The 19,685-nt window shown below is 39.3% G+C and overlaps 1 protein-coding gene across 1 annotated transcript in view; it reads left to right on the forward strand.

Moving 5' to 3' along the window:
• Positions 1 to 1,650: 1,650 nt before the first annotated feature.
• Positions 1,651 to 19,685, forward strand: part of LOC117037646 (zinc finger protein 709-like) — a 58,314-nt gene continuing 40,279 nt past the window's right edge. The window contains 4 exon segments of the mRNA XM_033133862.1: positions 1,651 to 1,809; positions 17,264 to 17,390; positions 17,589 to 17,649; positions 18,026 to 19,668. Coding sequence (XP_032989753.1) covers positions 1,807 to 1,809; positions 17,264 to 17,390; positions 17,589 to 17,649; positions 18,026 to 19,668 — 1,834 coding nt within the window. The 5' untranslated portion in view covers positions 1,651 to 1,806.

A 19,685-nucleotide genomic window follows, 5' to 3' on the forward strand; every position in this document is an offset into this window, starting at 1 on the left:
TTTTGGCCTCACCATATCCTGTGTTCTTGTGCAGGGAGCGGAACCAGAGTCCCTGCATGACACCTCAATGTTATCTATCTGTGCTGTAAAATGTTAATTGTTAACTATCCTGTGTCCACCAATGTAAAAGAAGTGTTTCTCCATTTTGCCTCTTTATCCAAAACCAGAGATTTCCCCACTTTGCTTTCTCCCACCCTTAATCTACCACCAATGGATTTCAGGTAACCCTCCTTACATTTCCTCCTTTTGAAACCGGAGTCCAAACAAGTCCGGCGGCTCCTGCTGCCTGAGCCACTCAGCCAATAGATTGACACAGGAGTTGGGTTGTAGAATAAGTGTTTATTATCAGAGCAGCAGTGGTCTGAGAAGACAGCGGGTTAACCTCTCCAAAAACTGCTACTATAACATTCTCAGTCAGGCATAGGGTATTTAAAAGAAAATCTGGGCGTTTCCCCAGAGGCTACGCGATAGTTCTAGGGGCCTGTATGAAGCCTTCCCTCTGGCTACATGATTCTCTGGTGGAGCCAGAAACCCAGGAACAATGATGGGATTAGCCTGGAAAGAATGCCATAGACCATAGAGATTGTGACCAATAAGCCTAAGGGTATTAATCATAAGGGTAATTTTCTCAAACAGGGAACTGGATGGGACAGGAGACACTCCCAGCTCAAGCCGCAGGGGATTGATCTAATGTTAAGCTATAGGTAAGTCAAGTAAAGGTTAGGCCACAGATGTGGCAAGGCCTCTCCTGTGGGGCTCCCAACCGAGCCCTGCTTCACTTTGATTCTACTGTATAAAATAGGCTAGGAAACTGCCGTTTTCTAAAGCATTTTCTTAATCCATTGAGATTTTGCTTCCCAGCAATTGTCAGTTTGGCTCAAATAAACTCCCATAAGCTTTCTCTGAGGCTGGATGTTTTTTCATCAACAAATCCATTTACATTTTTAAGTTTTCTAGGGACACAGGGAGAAACTGACCTAAAATGAATTTCCTTTATTGTACCTGAGAATGTAATGAACACATCTCACACCCTGTGGTTAGACTGAGAAGAGTCCTTGCTTCCAGGATAGGGCTATGGGTTCCAACTTCCCACCACAGCCAAGTACCCTGGGATTCTTTCTCTTAAATTCCAAATGAGTCGGGGGTAGGCACAAGGGATGGGTGCAAGGTTCAATCCTGGCAAGCTTAAAGATTAAAATGGAGTCAGGCTCTATTACAGATGATGAGGTCACATTAAATATCTGTGTTTCTAAACAAGGCTCACAGGTCCAGGAGTGAGGGCTCAGCCTTAAACGTAAAATCCACGACACCCTAAGAGGTATAAGACCCTCTTGTTCCAGGGTGGCCTGCCTTGGCCCACCCTCGTGTCTGTACTTCCTCCATCTTGAAACTGAATCGGGAATACCCTGTGCACACCTCTGACCACGCCTTACGAGGAAGCTGCGGAAAAGACAAAGGAGTCAGCTCCAGGCCAGAAAAAAGTTCTGTTTAGATGTTGGGGGCTGGGGGAGACAGATTACAGCCTTCTGGCAGAAGCTAGTTCTGCAGAGCCACAGGGTCTCGCTGCGGTTGTCACTCAGGCACGAGGGGGCGCGGCCTTATGAACTGTCCAATCAGGGGCGCTGCTGGGGCGGATAGGGGTGACGCCGGCACAGGCGTGAACGTCTCTCTCTGCCAACGTTCTAGATCGCTTGTCATCTGCCCTTAGAGGTCCCTGGTGGCTTTGCTGCATCTTCTGTCGCGCTGTAATCTGCAGCGGTGGTGGGCGTCATAGGCAGGACTTACGAAGACCCAGGAAAACTAGAAATGGTGAGTGTGCGGGGCGAGTGCGGAGATGGCGACGGAGGACTCGCAGAGTGGGGGCTGGGCCGGCAGCCCGGACCTCGGGCGTCTTGTCCCGTCACTGCGCGCAGCGAATTCGGAATCGGAGCCTCTGTGGGTAACTCTGCGACCCCAGCCGCGCGTCTCCCCAGATTGTACGGTGATCACGGGGAGGGTCATCAGGGGAGAGTCGTGACTCTTGACTCTGGAGTTAGTGCGAGGGAGGAGCTGCGATGTGTGGCGTCCCCAGTCCCTTCTTTCTGCACAGTGGCACCTGTTTTCTCGTGAGTTTTCCAATGTTGGGGGAGCAGGGTGTAAAATCCACCACGCTGTCCTCCCAGCCTCGCTCTCCCTGGCAATAAGTCTTTCAATTTCCAGATCCGTCCCTTCCTTCCCAAACGGCACTTCCCCTCCCTGAGTCACAGAATCATTATCTACTATTTGTTATCGTGTGCATTTGAAACAGCCCCAATATTTTACTTGTTTATCCTTTTTCAATTTTGCCACGAATGGTTATTTCTTAAAGATACATTTTTTTGTTGGTGAATATACGCGAGAGGAAAGCCGAGAATAACCACCTGGAAAACGTATGAAATCCCGTTCCTCTCCCCCAGGACCTTCCTGGGCACAGACGTCCTATGGGAAGTCCTTTGGGTGGAGGCTCCTCTTTGGAACCTTTCCTGGGTGTTGTCTCCTGCCTGCACGTCCCCTCCCTGGGTTTGTCACCCTGAAACAATTTACTGATTTATTTAAGTTTGTTTTCAATGGAGGTGAAATGTATTTAATAAATAGAGTTTGAAAGACAGTATAAAATAGTTCCAAAGAGGCACGAGAGGTGAATCTCAGGAAAAAAGAAGTTCCAGTATTACCAATTCATTTGTTAAGAATTCTGGTGTCACTATTGTCTTCACTTCAGTGTATGTAGTAAGTTTTTTAGTTCTGTTCTTTACTTTTCGGTGTTTTCAAATGAAATTCTACAACTCAGACTTGCAGAGCAGATTTGTCCAAGTGTGATTATTACAAAACAATGACTTGGCATGGAAGTAGTAATTAACAGACACCCGTTTTTCTGAATGGAACCCATACTTGGGCCTTTCTGGTTGAACTAGTAAAAGTCAGTTAAAGATTCCCCCCACCCCCCCTTCCACATTGTCACTGGGTTTCAGTGATTTTGCTGCATTCTTCAGATACTGGGTTTGCGCCATTTAAAATATCCACGTGATACAAAGCAGTGTGACTGGGAGCAGAAGCCTGTACTCAGTGACCCAGGCTAAGGCCCTGGAGCTGCAAAGGGAAGTACTTGAAGGCCCAGTGGTTCTTCCCTGCAGGTGTCCCACCTGCTCACACCCACCATGCAGGGGCCTTTACACTGAGACAAGGCACAGACCTAGAAAGCTGGGGGTGCACATGTTGAGGGGAAGGAGGTGACAACCCCTCTGAGATTGTGGTTTCCTAAGTCTAGACATTTTTAGACTTACGTTTGAGTTTTGCATCCACAGTGTAGGTGCGCTCAGTACAATTTGTGAACATCGAAAAAGTCTGACGATCAGGTGTTCTGTCTTGTGGACGAAGGGTTTGTGAATTGGGGGGTTCATTGGGTCAGAACCTTAAACTGAGTCAGGCTGCGAGTTTCCTCACTGAGAATGGAAGCCTGGGAGAGGGAGCGCTTCCGTGCTTACAGGAGTGGGGGGGCTGTGTGTGGAGCTCCCAGAGTCCAAGCCTGGGGCTGCTCAGGTGTTCCCCTCCCCCCTCCTCCAGGGACTAACCCGCTCCAGGGGTTGCGTCTCAATTGGAAGAGACTAGATCCTAAGTTTGGGAACATACTCAACTTTCTGAGTGTCGGTTTCCTTCTGAACTGTACGGAAGCCGGCTGCGTAACTGTTTTCATTCCAATATTTGCGGGGGTGAGTTTTCCATTGAATTCTTTTCTCCACTGAATTGCTGCCCTTTTATTCTAGTTCCCATTAGCACTTGGGCTTTTAATATGTAGTTGAATGAGCAATATGATGTGAGTAAGGCAAGAAAATTGTGGAACCAAATAAATGTTTCTTTTATTTAGGCAAGAGAACATCAAGATCTGAGATGGGTGTATTTTAAGTTCTCTGGTACCTTTTTCATTTTTAGGTCAGTGTTTGTGAGTTTATGTCTCTAGAGAACTTTCCTATTTAGAAGCCTATACTATTCCTAATGCAAACAAATTCTTATTTTGATATGAGGAAAACTCCAGGCTTAATGAAATCTCAAATTACAAACATTACCACATTATAATACCCTACTCCTTCCTGAAAACATTCCCAGTGAGAAATATAGTGGAGGGACGGACTATAAACCCCTTGTCCTTTTAGTTAGAAAGGGATTTGTAAATTTTGATGGTTTACAGTTATATCCGTTACGTCTAAAGGATTAAATCTTGCAGTGGTTTCCTCTATAGAAAAGTTAAAATTAAGTTTTTTATAAAGCGGAAGTTAATTAAAGATAATGGTTAAGCATAGGAAAATGTGATGTATGTAAGTTTCCACCTATATTTTAAGTACATAATGCATGGGAAGGTTGAAAACATTCCTAAGCTAGAAAACTAACTTCAGAAGATGCCCTGCTCTGCATGTCCTGCTCCACTCCTGTGCTCTAACGCCATCCACCCTCAAATAACCTCTTCTTGATCATCTGTTAGTGTTTCTGTATGTAAGAACAAGCCAATTTGAATGCCTGTTTTTCTTACTCATATTTTATTTGTTCTTGTCATGAGTGGTCTGCATCCACATTTTTGATGTTTGACTACTGAAAACTTCTGCCTGTTAAACAAAATTGAACCCAGTTAATTTGAAAATCTAATTAGTTTTAATTAAGTGATTTGTGAATCCAGTAGCAACTACCTAAAAGGTGCAAAAGGTTTTTATAGGGAGAAATGGGCGTGGGGCGGGGGGGCGGCAAGAGAGCTATTAACAATAGAAAAGAAAAGGTTATTTTAAGACCAGGACATCTTTTTTGTTTGGGACGGGGAGAAAGGGGCATGTATTTATCACACAGATTTCCTCTTTCTGTGGGGGATGGAGAGGGCCCCATTGACAGATTACCTTCCCTGTGCTTGACCAGAAAATTCAAGACCGGTTGATTAAGATTACATTTGTGGGAGATAAAGGAAATATTGAAAGGAAGACATTTTGATGACATTCAGGACATCAAGGATAATAATGACACAACTCTGATGGCCATTCCAGAAAAAGAGTTCCAAAATTGTTTTGAAGGGTGGGCTAGGCACTGGCATCGGTGCATAGCTTCCCAAGGGGCGTACTTCGAAGGTGACCATAGTGATATTCAGCAATGAGGTATGTAGCACTTTTTCTAGGATGAGTTCGTGAACTTAATTGTCTGACCTTGTATGTACCACCTCTTTAATCATCTATTAAAGGACACTTAGGTAGTTTCTATGTCTTGGCTACCATGAATAATACTGCAGTGAACATAGGAGTACATATATCTTTCAAATTTTTCAGGTAGATACCCAGCTGGGTCATATGGTTGCTATAAAATTTTTAAGGCACCTCCATATTGTTTTCCATAGTGTCTGCATCAATTTGCATGCCCACCAGGGGTGTACACGAGTTCTTTTTCCTCCACATCCTTTCCAACACTTATTATTTCTTGTCTTGTTGATAATAACTATTCAAACAGATGTGAGGTGATACTCATTGTATTTTGATTTGTATTTCCCATATAGCCAGTGAGGTTGAGCATCTTTTCAGATATCTGTTGGCCATTTGTATGTCTTCTTGGGAGAAGTGTCTGCTCAGGTCCTCTGCCAATTTTTCAGTTGGATTTTTTTTTTTTTGAGTTGTATGAGTTCTTTATGTATTTCGGGTATTAGCCCCTTATCGGAAGTATTGTTTGCAAATATCTTATCCCATTTGGTTGGTTGCCTTTTTGTTTTGTTAATGGTTTCTTTTGCTGTGCAGAAGCTTTTTATGTGTTTGTTTTATTTATTTATTTAAAATAATTTTTTTTAATTGGGGAATATTGGGGAACAGTGTGTTTTTCCAGGACCCATCAGTTGTCCTTCAATCTAGTTGTGGAGGGCACAGCTCAGCTCCAAGTCCAGTCACCATTTTCAATCTTAGTTGCAAGGGGCACAGCCCACCATCCCATGCGGGACGGGAATTGAACCAGCAACCTTGTTGTTAAGAGCACGTGTTCTAACCAGCAGAGCCATCCGGCCAACCCCAGCTGTACAGAAGTGTTTTAGTTTGATATAGTCCCATTCATTTATTTTTGCTTTTATTTCCCTTACTTTTTAGGTCAAATTCCCAAAAGCTTCTCTCTGAGACCAAGGTCCGTAAGTTTAGTAGTAGTACCTACCATATGTTCTATCTTCTATCTGTTTTACTGTTTCAGTTCTTGTATTTAGGTCTTTGATTCATTTTAAGTAAATTTCTGTATATTTCTGTATATGGTGTCAAATAGCACTCTAGTTTCATTCCTTTTCATGAGGCTTTTCAATTTTCCCAACACCATTTTTATTGAAGAGGCTGTCTTTACCCCATTGTGTATGCTTGCCACCTTTGGCATAGGTAAGTTGATCATATAAGCATGGGTTTATTTCTGGGCTATTCTGTTCCATTGACCTATGTGTCTGTTCTTAGGCCAGTACCATGCTGTTTTGATTACGGTAGCCTTGTAGGACAGTTTGATATCAGATATTATGATACTTTTCAACTTTATTCTTCTTTCTCAGGATTGCTTTGGCTAATTGAAGTTCCATATAAATCTTAGGATTATTTGTTCTGGTTCCGTGAAAAATTCCGTTGGTCTTTTGATAGGGATTGCATTGAATTTATAAATTGCTTTGGGTAATATGGACATTTCAGCGTTATCCATGAGCATGGTATATGTTTCCATTTGTTTGTATGTTCTTTAGTTCTTTAGTGTCTTATAATTTTCTGAGTAGAGGTTTTTTACCTCGTTGGTTAAATTTATTCCAAGGTATTTTATTCTTTTTGATGCAAATACAAATAGGAGTGTTTTCTTAATTTCTCTTTCTGATAGTTTGTTATTGGTGTATAAAAATGTAATCAATTTCTGAATATTAATTTTGTATCCTGCTAATTTACTGAATTCACTTAATCAGTTCTAATAGTTTTTTGGTGCACTCTTTCAGGTTCTCTAAATATATTAAAGTCATCTGCACATAATGACATTTACAGTTCAGATGCTCTTATTTCTTTTTCTTGTCTGGTTGCTGTGGCTAGGACTTCAAATACTGTGTTGAGTAAAAGTAGTGTAAGTAGACATCCTTGTCTTGTTCCTGATTTTAAAGAGTTTTTAGGTTCTGGATGTTGAGTATGATTTTTAGCTGTGGGTTTGTTATACAAATATATAGCCTTTGTTATGTTTTATCACCGCTTAGCTGAGAGTTTTTATTGTAAATAGATGTTGAATTTTATCAAATGCTTTTTCTGCATGTATTGATATGATCATATAATTTTTGTCCTTCACTTTATGTGGTGTGTCACAATATGTGATGTAGACATTGACCCAACCTAACATCCTAGGTATAAATCCTACTTGATTATTGTGTATGATCTTTTTAATGTATTGCTGAATTCAGTTTGCATATGTTTTGTTGAGGATTTTTGCATCTATGTTCATCAGGGATATTGGCCTACAATTTCTTTTGTGTGTGTGTGTTCTCCTTGCCAGGTTTTTAGTATCAGGTTAATGTTGGCCTCATAAAATGAATTAGGAAGTGCTGTCTCTTCAGTTTTTTGGAAGAATTTGAGAAGGATAGGTATTAAATCTTTTTGAATATTTGGTTGAATTCAATTAGTGCAGCCATCTGTGCTGGACTTTTGTTTTTTGGAAGGTTTTTGATGCCTTTCAATTTCCTTACTGTTGATCGGTCTACCGTGTTTCCCCAAAAATAAAACCTCACTGGAAAATAAGCCCTAGCATGATTTTTCAGGGCTGAACATAAACCCTAATGCTTCTTTGGAGCAAAAATTAATATAAGACCCAGTCTTATTTTGGGGAAAACACGGTATTTAGATTTTCCAATACTTTATGCTTCAGTCTGGGAAGGTTATATTTATTTCTAAGAATTTTGTCCATTTCTTTTAGGTTATTTAATTTGGTGGCATATAGCCTTTCATATTCTTGTATAGTCCTTCAAATACAAAGGACTGTACATATTCTTGTATAGTCCTTTGTATTTCTGTCATGTCTGTTGTTAACTTCTCTTTCATTTCTGATTTTCTTTTTTTTCTTTAGTAATTTTAGCCAGAAGTTTGTCAATTTTATTTACCTTTTCAAAAACCTGCTCTTTGTTGCATTAATTTTTTCTATTGTCTTTTTTCTCTGTTTTGTTTAATTTTGCTTATTTCACTATTTCCTTCCTTCTGTCTTCGGGTTTCATGTGTTCTTGTCTCATTATTTAAGGTAAAATGTTAAGTTGTTTGAGATTTTTCCTGTTTCTTGAGGTAGGCCTGTAATGCTATAAATTTCCCTTAGTACCACTTTTGGCTGCACCCCAGAATTTTTTATATATTGTCATTCTCATTTGTCTATATATTCTTATTTCTTTATTTCTCCTTTGTCCCAGTAGTTGGTCAGTAGCACATTGTAAATATTTACATATTTGTGATTTTTCCAGCTTTCTTTTTGCAATTGACTTCCAGTTTCAAAGCGTTGTGGTTGGAGAATATGCTTGGTGTAAAGTCAATCTTAAATTTATTGAGACTAGTTTTGTGCCCCAATATATGGCCTATTGTGAGAATGTTCCATGTGCATTAGAGAAGAATGTATATTCTTGTGTTCTGGTGTGAAAAGCTGTAAGTATCAATTATGTTCATTTGGTCTAGTGTGTCATTTAAAGCCTATATTTTCTTATAGATTTTCTGTTTGGATGATCTGTTCATTGCTGTCAATGGGGTATCTAAGTTCCTTACTATAATTGTATTTTTGTGTTTTTTTCTATTAGTAATTGTTTTATATATTTTGGTGCTCTCAGGTTGGGTGCATATATGTTAAAAAGTGTTACGTCTTCTTAATGTATTGTCCCCTTTATCATAATAAAGTGTCCATCTTTGTATCTTATTATCCTTTTTAATACCCTATTGGAACAAGAGTTGCAATTTCCTAGTTCTGTCTGTCATCATCTTACTTACCATGTTGTATCCTTTTGTCTTTTTGTTTCAGGTAGAAGAGCTCATTTCAGAATTTCCTGTAGGTCTTGTGGTAAATTCCCTCAGTTTCTGTTTGACTGTAAAAGCCTTTGTTTCTCCTCCATGTCCAAAAGATAACTTTTATTCTTGGCTGGTAATTTCTCTCCTTCAACATTTTGAATATTTGATTCCACTCTGTCCTAGCTAGTAAGGTTTCTGCTGAAAAATCTGATGATAATCTAATGGGGTTTTCTTTATAGGTTACAGGCTTCTTTTCCCTGGCTGGCTTGAGAATTCTTTCTTTGTCATTAACTTTTGACAGCTTTAGTACAATGTGCTTTGTAGAAAGTCTTTTTGCATTGAGATAATTAGGTGTTCTGTTAGCTTCTTGGGTTCAAGAGTCCAGTTCTTTCTATAGGTTTGGGAAGTTCTCATCAATTTTTTTTAATAGGCTCTGTTCCCTTATCCCTCTATTTTCCTTCTGGTATACCCATTATTCTTGTATTATTCTTTCTAATGGAGTCAGTTCTCATAGAGTTCTTCCTTTTTTTTTTTTTTAATTGTTGATTTTCTTCTTCCACCTGAGTAATTTCTAGACTTATACTTTCAACACCACTAATTCTTTCCTCTATCTGGTGTGTTCTATTTCCTAAACTCTACTTCATTTTTTTTATCTTTTATTGAGCTCTTCAGCTGCAGTATTTTTGCATGGTTCTTTTTTATAGTTTTAATTCCTTTTGTTGATTTTATTTTTGAGCTCATTCAACTGACATTCTGAGTTTTCTTGTATCTCACTGAGTTTTTTTCAGAACTGCAATCTTGAATTTTCTTGTCATTTAAATCACAATCTTCCGTGTCTACGTTTTTCTGGAGATTTTTCATTTTCTTCCTGACCTACCTTGTTACCTTGGGTATTCATGATACTTGATGGATTATTTCTCTGCCTGGGCATTTGATGGAATGAAATTTTTTTAGTAGTTGTCTCTTTTTTAACCATTTAGCAGATTGACAAGTAGAGGTCTTTGTTTTGTTTTTCAGTAGGTGGTGCTGTAGTGCAAATTTTTGTTTTCACCTACCTTCACTACTGGGATTTCTAGGATATTTGTAGGGCGGTGTCACCTCAGCAGTGGAAAATGCCCCGTGTGTCCTGGGGAGGTCGGTGTCCTCTTTAAATCCAGTTTGCCTCGGTGTCAGACACCATTCCAGTGGTGGACGATGGGGTTATGTCTGTGTATTCCCAGGGCTAATTTCCTGCAACCAGAAGCTGCATGCTGCTTCTGCATTGTGGGATGTGTCACAGCTCCCTCTTCCAGGATCCACCATAATGGCTGGGGGGAGGGGAAGGTGAAGGGAAGCAGGTTTGAGTTTCTGTGGCTCTGTTTCCATTGTGTTCAACTGGAATGAGTTCACACCACTTTGCCTGGAATGTTGTATCTGGTGCTTTGCAATTTGCCATCTGAGGGTTATTATGCTGCAGGGAAGGCGGGCACAGGAGGGGGAGTAGGGACAAATTCCTATGTCTGTGGCTTTGTTTGCCTGGTAGTAGCAGCTGGCCCACTGCTGCCACCCTTTGCACCACTTTTCTGTCTCTGACCTTGGACTCAGCCCTAATGTGCACCCCACCACTCAGGCTGGATTGCTGCATCTGCCCCTCCAGTCTGCCCATTGGAGTTGGCACCTCAACTCTTCACTGTGCTTGCATCCTCTGGGGCTGCAGCAAGCCCTGGACTGCACTGTGGCTCCCATTTTGTTGTTCCCCTGTCTGGCCTCCCCTGCTTGCCTCCCATACATTCACCTTCAGATGTCTGGACGTGCAGCTCTTTTAGTTGTGTTTGTGTGTTGAGCAGGGAATCCTTTGTTGATTTATAGCTGTACAACTTGTAACTTTAAGGGTAGAGACCTAGAGGTCTTCTCATTGCCATGATGTTGTGTGGTTTTTTATTTCTGGGCTCTCTGTTTTATTCCACTGATCTGTGTGTGTGTGTTTGCCAGTACCAGGCTGTTTTGATTATTATAGCTTTGTAGTATAGCTTGATATCAGTTAGTATGATACTTCCATCTTTGTTCTTTCTCAAGATTGCTTTGGCTATTTGAGGTCTTTTGTGGTTCTATGTAAATTTTAGGATTATTCTAGTTCTGTGAAAAATGTCATTGGTGTTTCTATAGAGATTGCATTGAACCTGTAGATTGCTTTGGGTAATGTGGACATTTTGACAATATTGATCCTTCCAATGCATAAGCACAGTGTATCCTCCCATTAATTTGTGTCACTATCAATTTCTTTCATCAGTCTTACACTTTTCAGAATACAGGTCTTTCACCTTGATTACATTTATTCCTAGGTAATTTATACTTTCTGATACAATTGTAATGTTCATAGGCTTCTGATGCAAGAAACTGCCCTAGTTCCCATACTATATGCCATTACAACTTCAGTCACTATACTATCACCTACTGAGCTCTCTTCAAACTAGAGGCTCTCGTGAGCACTGAGCATGTGATGCTCTGCTGAGCTGCCATTGTGCTATTGGCCCTAGAAACAGCACCCTACCAGGTCAGCACGCCTACCAACACCTCTATGTGACAAGATGGAACCAAACCGTGGCCTTCTGGCTTATGCCACCTGTAAGAGAGTGCTTTCTTCTCTATTCAGTCCATTGAAAGATGCTATAGTGTTGGAGGAGGTCATCACTCCCCAAACAGAGTTTCCTCAGAAGTTCCCTGGGATTCACTGAATGCACAGCCCTGGGCAGGACAGGCTTTCAGGAGGACAGTGCACATTTGTACGTGATGGAGCTCTGTGGAGAGTTGCTGCTCTTCGTCCCTGAATTGGGACATTGCTGATGAAGAACCAAACCCAAGGGTCACCACTACTAACCGAACATCAGGCAGTCATCTTATGACTGGCCAAAAATTGGCCCCATCTACATGTATTCACAGATGTTTGGATAATTGTCTAAGAGTTGCCGCTTTGTGGTAAAAGAACTCTGGGAATCTCTTGACTCAGCTCCCCAGAATATAAATATAGGTGACACTTGTCTGTCCATTACTAAGTCTACATCCCAGGACTCACCAGGACACACCTCATCCACTTGGAGTTCCAGACACTGACAGTGACCATGGCGCTTCTCAGAATATAGAATGGCACACTCTCCAACACGGCCTTCCATGGAAGTTTGTCCTCCTTTTCTGGTCTCATTCTCATGGAGTACCAGGCGGGCTTATTGAAATAATTTCAAATCAGTGGGGTGAAATTGTCCTGTTGTAGTCATAGGCATCAGAGTGAGTTGTAATGAGTCTGTTCTCATCTTTTTCTTCCTGCTACACTTCCATTTTTATAAGAGCAATTTTAGGTTTACAAAAAAACTTATCAGTTTCCACATAACCCCTGTGGATTCACACAGTTTGCACTATTTTATATCTTGTTGACTGGTACCTTTTTAACAATTACTCAACCAATATTGATAAAGTGTACAGTTTACATTAACATTGACTTTTGTGTTGTAGGCTCTTTGGGTTTGGGCAGATGTTTAATGACATGTACATTCATTTCTGTGCCATGTAGTTTCACTTCCTTAAAAATCCCTTATGCCCACCTATTGTTTTATCTTTCCATCCAACTTCAAATCCTTTACAGAAATCTTTTCATTGGTTCATAGTTTTGTCTTTTTCAGACTGTCCTATACTTGGAATCATACAGTGCATAGCCTTGTGAGATTGGTTCCTTTCACTTAGCAAGGTATTTTTTAAGGTTCATCCATGTGTTTTCATGGCTTGATACTTCATTTCTTGCTATCACGTTTAGTATTTCATCATATGGATTTACCACTGATTATTTATCCACTCAGCTCTTGAAGGACGTGTTGTTTGACTCTAACTCATGCCAAGTAGGAGTAAAGCACCTACAAACATTCACGAGTAGGCTGGATCTTACTCTGTGTGGTAAGAGTATTGTTTAGTTTTAACAAAAAATTTCTGTCTCCAACGTAGTCATGCCAAATTTCATTCCCACCAGCAGTGAATGAGGATTACCCATAGCTTCACATCTGCACCAGTATCTGCTGTTCTGAGAGTTGAATTTTCAGAATTTGATATGGTTATTTATAATTTCCCAATGACATATGTTGAGCATGGTTTCATATTGTTTATTTTCCATCTGTACTTTTCTTTGGGTGAGTAGTCTGTTCAGATCTTTTGCCCATTTTTAATTGGCTTATTTGTCTTTTCATTGTTCAGTTTTAAGAGTTCTATGAATATTTTTGATACGAGTCATTTATCAGGTAAGTGTTCAACAAAAGATCTACCATGTTTTCCCGAAAATAAGACCTAGTCGGACAATCAGCTCTGATGTGTCTTTTGGAGCAAAAATTAATCTAAGACCCAGTCTTATTTTACTATAATATAAAATCAGGTCTTAAATAAGACTGGGGTCTTAATATGATATGATATAATATAATATAATTAATATAATATAATACCGGGTCTTATATTAATTTTTGGTCCAAAAGATGCATTAGAGCTGATTGTCCGACTAGGTCTTATTTTCAGGGAAAATGGTACTCTGTAACTTATCTTTTCATTCTCTTAACACTTTCCCAACACAGGATCTTTCATTTTAAAAGTGAAACTTATTTTTTCCCCTTCTTGGATTTTTTTTGGTGTCTTATCTAAAACTTTATCTCTAACACAAGATCACATAGATTTTCTTATATGTTACCTTCTAGGAATTTTTTTCTTTTGCATTTTATATTTAGATGTATAATCTATATTTTGAGTTAATTTTGGGGCTGAGTTTAAGTTCTGTTTCCACATTCATTTTTTTGTGTCTGTGTATGTTTTGTATATGGATATCTATTATTTCCAGCATGGTTTGTGTTTAAAAGACTTGTTTTTTTCTTATAATTGCCTTTGCTCATTTGTCAAAGATCAGTTCATTATATTTGTGTACGTATTTAGGGAACCAGTTGACTTGTGCATACTTCAACCTGTTAATTCCAGATATTATTTCTGTTATTGAGAGTTTTTTCAGGTGTTTTATATAGACAGTTACATGATATGGAACAAAGATATTTTTATTTCTTGCTTCCCAATCTCTGTACTTTTATGTCCTTTTCTTATTACATCGTTAGGACTTCCAGTACAGTGTTAAATGGGAGTGGTGAAAGGAAACCTTGCCTTTCTCATGTTATCAGAAAAGCATCTAGTTTCTCATCATTAAGTATGATGTTAGCCATAAGTATTGTGATGTTCTTTCTCAAGAAGAGGGAGTTCCCCTCTATTACTAGATTATTATCGTAAATGAATCTTGGATGGTATCAAACCCATTTCTTGTTCATTTGCCCTTCCTTTCACTTCTGATATTAGTAATTTTTACCTTCCCTCTTTCCTCAATTATGTTGAGTAGATGTTTAACAAGTTGATTGAATTATTTTTTTTCAGAGGACCAGTTTTTGGTTTTCCAAACTAGGAGAGTAGTTTTTTCTTTCACACTTTAAACATTTTATTTAACTTTATTCCTGCTTGCATCATTTCTGAGAAGTCTGATTAATTCTAATCTTTTTTTCTCTATAACTCAAGTGTTTCCTCCTCTTGCTTTTTTTAGTGTATTAATATTTTCATCTTTGATTTTTCACTAGTTTGAACATGATATATTTGGTGTGCATTTCTGATGTTTTTCATGTTTAGTATTCTCTGAGCTTCTTGATTGTACAACTTGCCATCTATGATTAATTTTAGGAAAATCTCAGTGATTACTGCTTACCTTATTTCTTCTATTCCTTTCTGTCTTTTCCTTCAGGTTTTCTCATTACCTGTGTTTAAACCTATATCATGCCTCTAGAGTTCATGGCTATTTTGTTCTGTGATGTTTGTTCTTTTGTCTTTGCATTAGCCTCCAGTGAAAGACTTTTCAGTACAGACCTTGTTAAAAACAGAATATTTGGGGCATATTTTTAAATGCTGTTTTATTTTCTGTTTTGCAATGTTGGAAAGAATGATTTGATTGTTACCTCAGTGCTCTGATGGATCTAAGAAGAGTTGTTCATTTTAAGTTTTCTTGCTTTTTCTATGAAGCTCCAAGTTCCTTAAACGCACGACCAGAAATCGGAATTCGCTGCCCCAGTTGATGATTGATAGATGCCAGCCTTACAGTCTCATCCCTCATTCTCATCCCTCATTCCCCTGTAACCTACATCTATGCAAAGTGATGAGAGTGCCTTAGTGCTCCGCCTTTTGGAGATGGCAAGAGATTGTCCTTGTAAGATCCTGCTCTTGTGTGTGAACCCTCACCCTAACGTCAATTTTACAAAAAGTCCAGGCATCTTTCCTTGCTCTCTCAAGCCATTTCATGGAGAGGCCTGCCTTGCTTTCACTCACAGACCTCAATTATGAATTAATAAACCCTCAACACACTCTTGGCCATGTGTGGTGTCATCAGCTAAGGGATCTGTAGCCGTAGGGCTTGAGGTATCATGCTCCATTACTCCATGGGGGAGCTTGGGAATTAGAGAAGTTGGGAGTGCAGCCTCAGGTGACTGGTCGGGAAAAACGTCCTCCTGCAATTTGAAGGTGGAGATTTTACGTTCTTTTGAAGGACAGCATTGCTGAGTCCTTCATGTGTGTTGTGCTCGTGGGTAAATTCACCATCAAACCACTGTGGCTTTCAATGAACACAGTTGAAATTGGCAGCTCTCAGCCTGTTCATCAAGGTCACCAGGGCACAGGGCCCAGTGTTGTTTCTTCCATAAAGAGCAGTTCTGGTATATTTGTCACTTTGTGTGACTCTCTCTATGTGCCAAAAATTGGCTCCAAGCAGCCATGAGGCACATGAGTACAGGGATTTTGTGGTCTAAGTTGTCATGCCTTTTTCCTAGTGTCTGAATTCTAAGTTCCAATTAACTTTCTAGCCCATCAAATTGGACAGATAGAGAAAGGAACAACTGAGTCTAATAAATATTATGCAAGACAAAAACCATGCTTCTTCACAAAAATATTTTGATTTCACCAGCTGCGTCTGACTACTTCTAAGGACCTGGAGTACTTTAGGGACAATATAGACAACTGGATCTTATTAAAAGTTGGATTTCCACTTGACGCTAGGCGTTTGTATCTCCGCTGAGGTACCTGGAGCTGGGGTCGTTCCTCTGAGGGGACGTGAGCTGTTTCCCCTCAGAGGCCTGGGGTACGGCCTGTCCCTCCTGGCTTGGCGACACCCAGTGCGTCCGTGCTGCCATCATGGATCTGAATTTAAACCGAGCGGATTATTTACAGGTGGGAGTGACCTCTCAGAAGACCATGAAACTACTTCCTGCTTCAAGACACAGAGCCACACAAAAGTTAGTTATTGGAGATCATAATGGTGTAGTTACTTGCTTTGGCATGAAGAAAGGAGAAGCAGTGGCAGTGTTCAAGACTTTACCCGGGCAGAAGATTGCAAGACTGGAACTAGGAGAGGTTCTTAACACACCACAGGAGAAAATTTTTAGTGCTGCAGGATCTGAGATTAGAGGATTCACAAAGAGAGGAAAACAGTTCCTCTCTTTTGAAACAAACCTCACTGAAAGCATTAAAGCTATGCATGTTTGTTCTCTTTTTATTTTTACTTACCCATTTACAATATTTTGGACAGGTGACAAACATTTGATTAAGTATCATATCTTAATAGGTTTTCTGGGAAATAAAATTGACTAAAAGTACTTTGTTAGTCAGAAATTAAATTTGACCTACAATCAGTATAAAATAAAATAAAAAAGAAAAAGTTGGATTTCCACTGGACTCTCACATTTGGTGATGGGAATAGAAGAAAAAACTTCCAATTCTTTATTTTGTTTTTATTCATTAAAATTTTATGCAGATTTGACTCTCCACCTCATAGAGAGCTGTAAATGGTGAGTAATCAGGAAGGAGGTGAAAGTTTTTCTCACAAAGTATTGATGGTTTTAAAATGATATTTGTTTTATTTGTATAGCATTTCTGTCACTTCTCAACATGCTCTGAATCTGCCATCAGAGAGAAATAAGATGTAATGTGGTCACAGTAAAAGTGTGTAAATAATTTCCATGTGTTCATCATGCTGTTAAATTTATGAGGAAGTAAGTGTGGACAGTAAGTTTCTAATGGTCAAGTCATAGAATAAATGTTTGGAGATGACACAATCATATGTAACCTTCCTATAAATGGAGTATAGATGTCTAGTGCTGTTAGTCTCACATCCTACTGTAGGATGTGAGGCTACAGCATCCTGTAATTAGTCTCAGCATCCTACTGTACACATATTTGGGGTGTTTTAGGACTCAGTGGCCTTTGAGGATGTGAGTGTGAACTTCACCCTGGAGGAGTGGGCCTTACTGGATCCTTCACAGAAGAAACTCTACAGAGATGTGATGCAAGAAACTTTCAGGAACCTGGACTCACTAGGTAAGGATGATGACCTTCCTTCACTTGCCCAATTAGAGAACAAGTATTTCTTGCTCATCATTGTTTTTCCAAGATGTAGAATGTGTAAAAGGAGGATCTTAGTAAATAAACGAGGCATGGTCACAATGGACATAGAATATAACAATTTTCTTATAACTTCTAATATTTGGCAATCATTTTTCTTGATCTATATTTTAGGCAAAAAATGGGAAGATAATGATGTTGAAGAGCTGTACAAAAACCAGGGGAGAAAAATAAGGTGAGTTACAATCACAATAGGAAGTAGAGTCTCATGTGAGAATCGTGGTATGTATGTTACGAATTTTTTAAAAAAGGAAACAAAATAAACAACTGCTGCTTCAAATTTAGTTATTCTTAGAAATTTTCAAGAATTCAAAATATATGTGACATAGATATTCAGTGCTTGCAAAATTGTTTACTTAGAAACAGTATTAGTAAACCTTATATATGAATATCACTGTTTTGACAATTGCACGGGTGAAGTACTTTTGGAGAGCATTCAGTATGTTCAACTGCAGAGAATTCAGACAAGACAGAAAACTTACACCCTTTCCTATGAATCCTGATAAGTACTTTGAAAAAATCAATAATAATGTGCTTCTCATTTTTTACAGAAGTCAAAAGGTAGAAAGACTCTGTGAAAGTAAGGAGGCTAGTCATTGTGGAGAAAATTCCAGCGTTATCACAAATCTCAGTCTGAACAAGAAAATTACCGGAGTGAAACCACATGAATGCAGTGCATGTGGAAAAGTCTTCACACATCACTTATCCCTTAATAGGCACATGAGCTGTCATACTGCACACAAACCGTATGAGTATCTGAGTTATGGAGAGAAGCCATATAAGTGTAAGGTATGTGGGAAAGCTTATATTTCTTCAAGTTCATTTAAAATACATCAAAGGATGCACACTGAAGAGAAAGCCTATACTTGTAAGGAATGTGGAAAAGCCTTCCATTTTCGCCCGTCTTTTGAAACACATAAAAGGATTCACACAGGAGAAAAACAATACGAATGTGAGGAATGTGGAAAAGCCTTCATGTGGCTCACAAGCTTTCGAAGACACATTGCAATGCATACTGGTGGTGGACCTTATAAATGTAAACAGTGTGGAATAGTCTTTAGATATCATCGTACTTTTCAATCACATGAAAGGACTCACACAGGAGAGAACGCCTATGAATGTAAGGAATGTGGTAGAACTTTCAATTCTCAGCGAGGTTTCCAAGTACATCAAAGATATCACAAAGGAGAAAACCCCTTTGAATGTAAACAGTGTCGGAAAGTCTTTAGATATCATCGTACTTTTCAAGCACATGAAAGGACTCACACAGGAGAGAAACTGTATGAATGTAAGCAATGTGGTAGAGCTTTCAGTTCTCATCGAGGTTTCCAAATACATGAAAGATACCACAAAGGAGAGAAACCATATGAATGTAAGAAATGTGGTAAAGCTTTCAGTTCTCATAAAAGTTTCCAAATACACGTAAGAAGTCACATGGGAGAGAAACCCTATGAATGTAAGCAATGTGGTAAAGGTTTCAATTGTTACCGCGGTTTCCAGATTCATGAAAGAAATCACAAGGGAGAGAAATCCTATGAGTGTAAGTGTGGTAAAGCCTTCATTTATTACTATTCCTTACTCTTACACAGAGGAACTCATACTGGAGAGAAACCCTATGAATGCAAGGAATGTGGGAAAGCTCTCTCCAGTCACCAAGGCTTAAAGATACACAAGAGGCTGCACACAGGAGAGAAACCCTATGAATGTAAACAGTGTGGGAAAGCCTTCATGTATCCGTCTGGATTTCGGGCACACCTGAAAATACATGCTGGAAATAGACCTTATCAATGTAAGGAATGCGGGAAAGCTTTCATTTATCCATCAGGTGTTCGAGCACACATGAAAATACATACTGGAAACAGACCATATCAATGTAAAGAATGTGGGTCTGCATTTTATATTCTCAGTTCATTACGCAAGCATGAAATGATTCATACTGGAGAGAAACCCCATGAATGTACACAATGTGGTAAAGCCTTTAGAGATTACAGTTACTTGCAAATACACAAAAGAACTCATACTGGAGAGAAACCTTATGAATGTAAACAATGTGGTAAAGCTTTTGTTTCTCAGGTAAGTTTCCAAACACATGAAAGAAGCCACACTGGAGAGAAACCATATGAGTGCAAAGAATGTGGGAAAGCCTTTAGTTCTCCCAGTTCCTTCCGAAGGCATAAAAAGATTCACTGGACAAGTCTTGTTGACTGTAAA

The sequence above is a fragment of the Rhinolophus ferrumequinum genome, chromosome 18, assembly GCF_004115265.2.
Source record: "Rhinolophus ferrumequinum isolate MPI-CBG mRhiFer1 chromosome 18, mRhiFer1_v1.p, whole genome shotgun sequence".
In the NCBI taxonomy this organism is placed as follows: Eukaryota; Metazoa; Chordata; class Mammalia; order Chiroptera; family Rhinolophidae; genus Rhinolophus; species Rhinolophus ferrumequinum.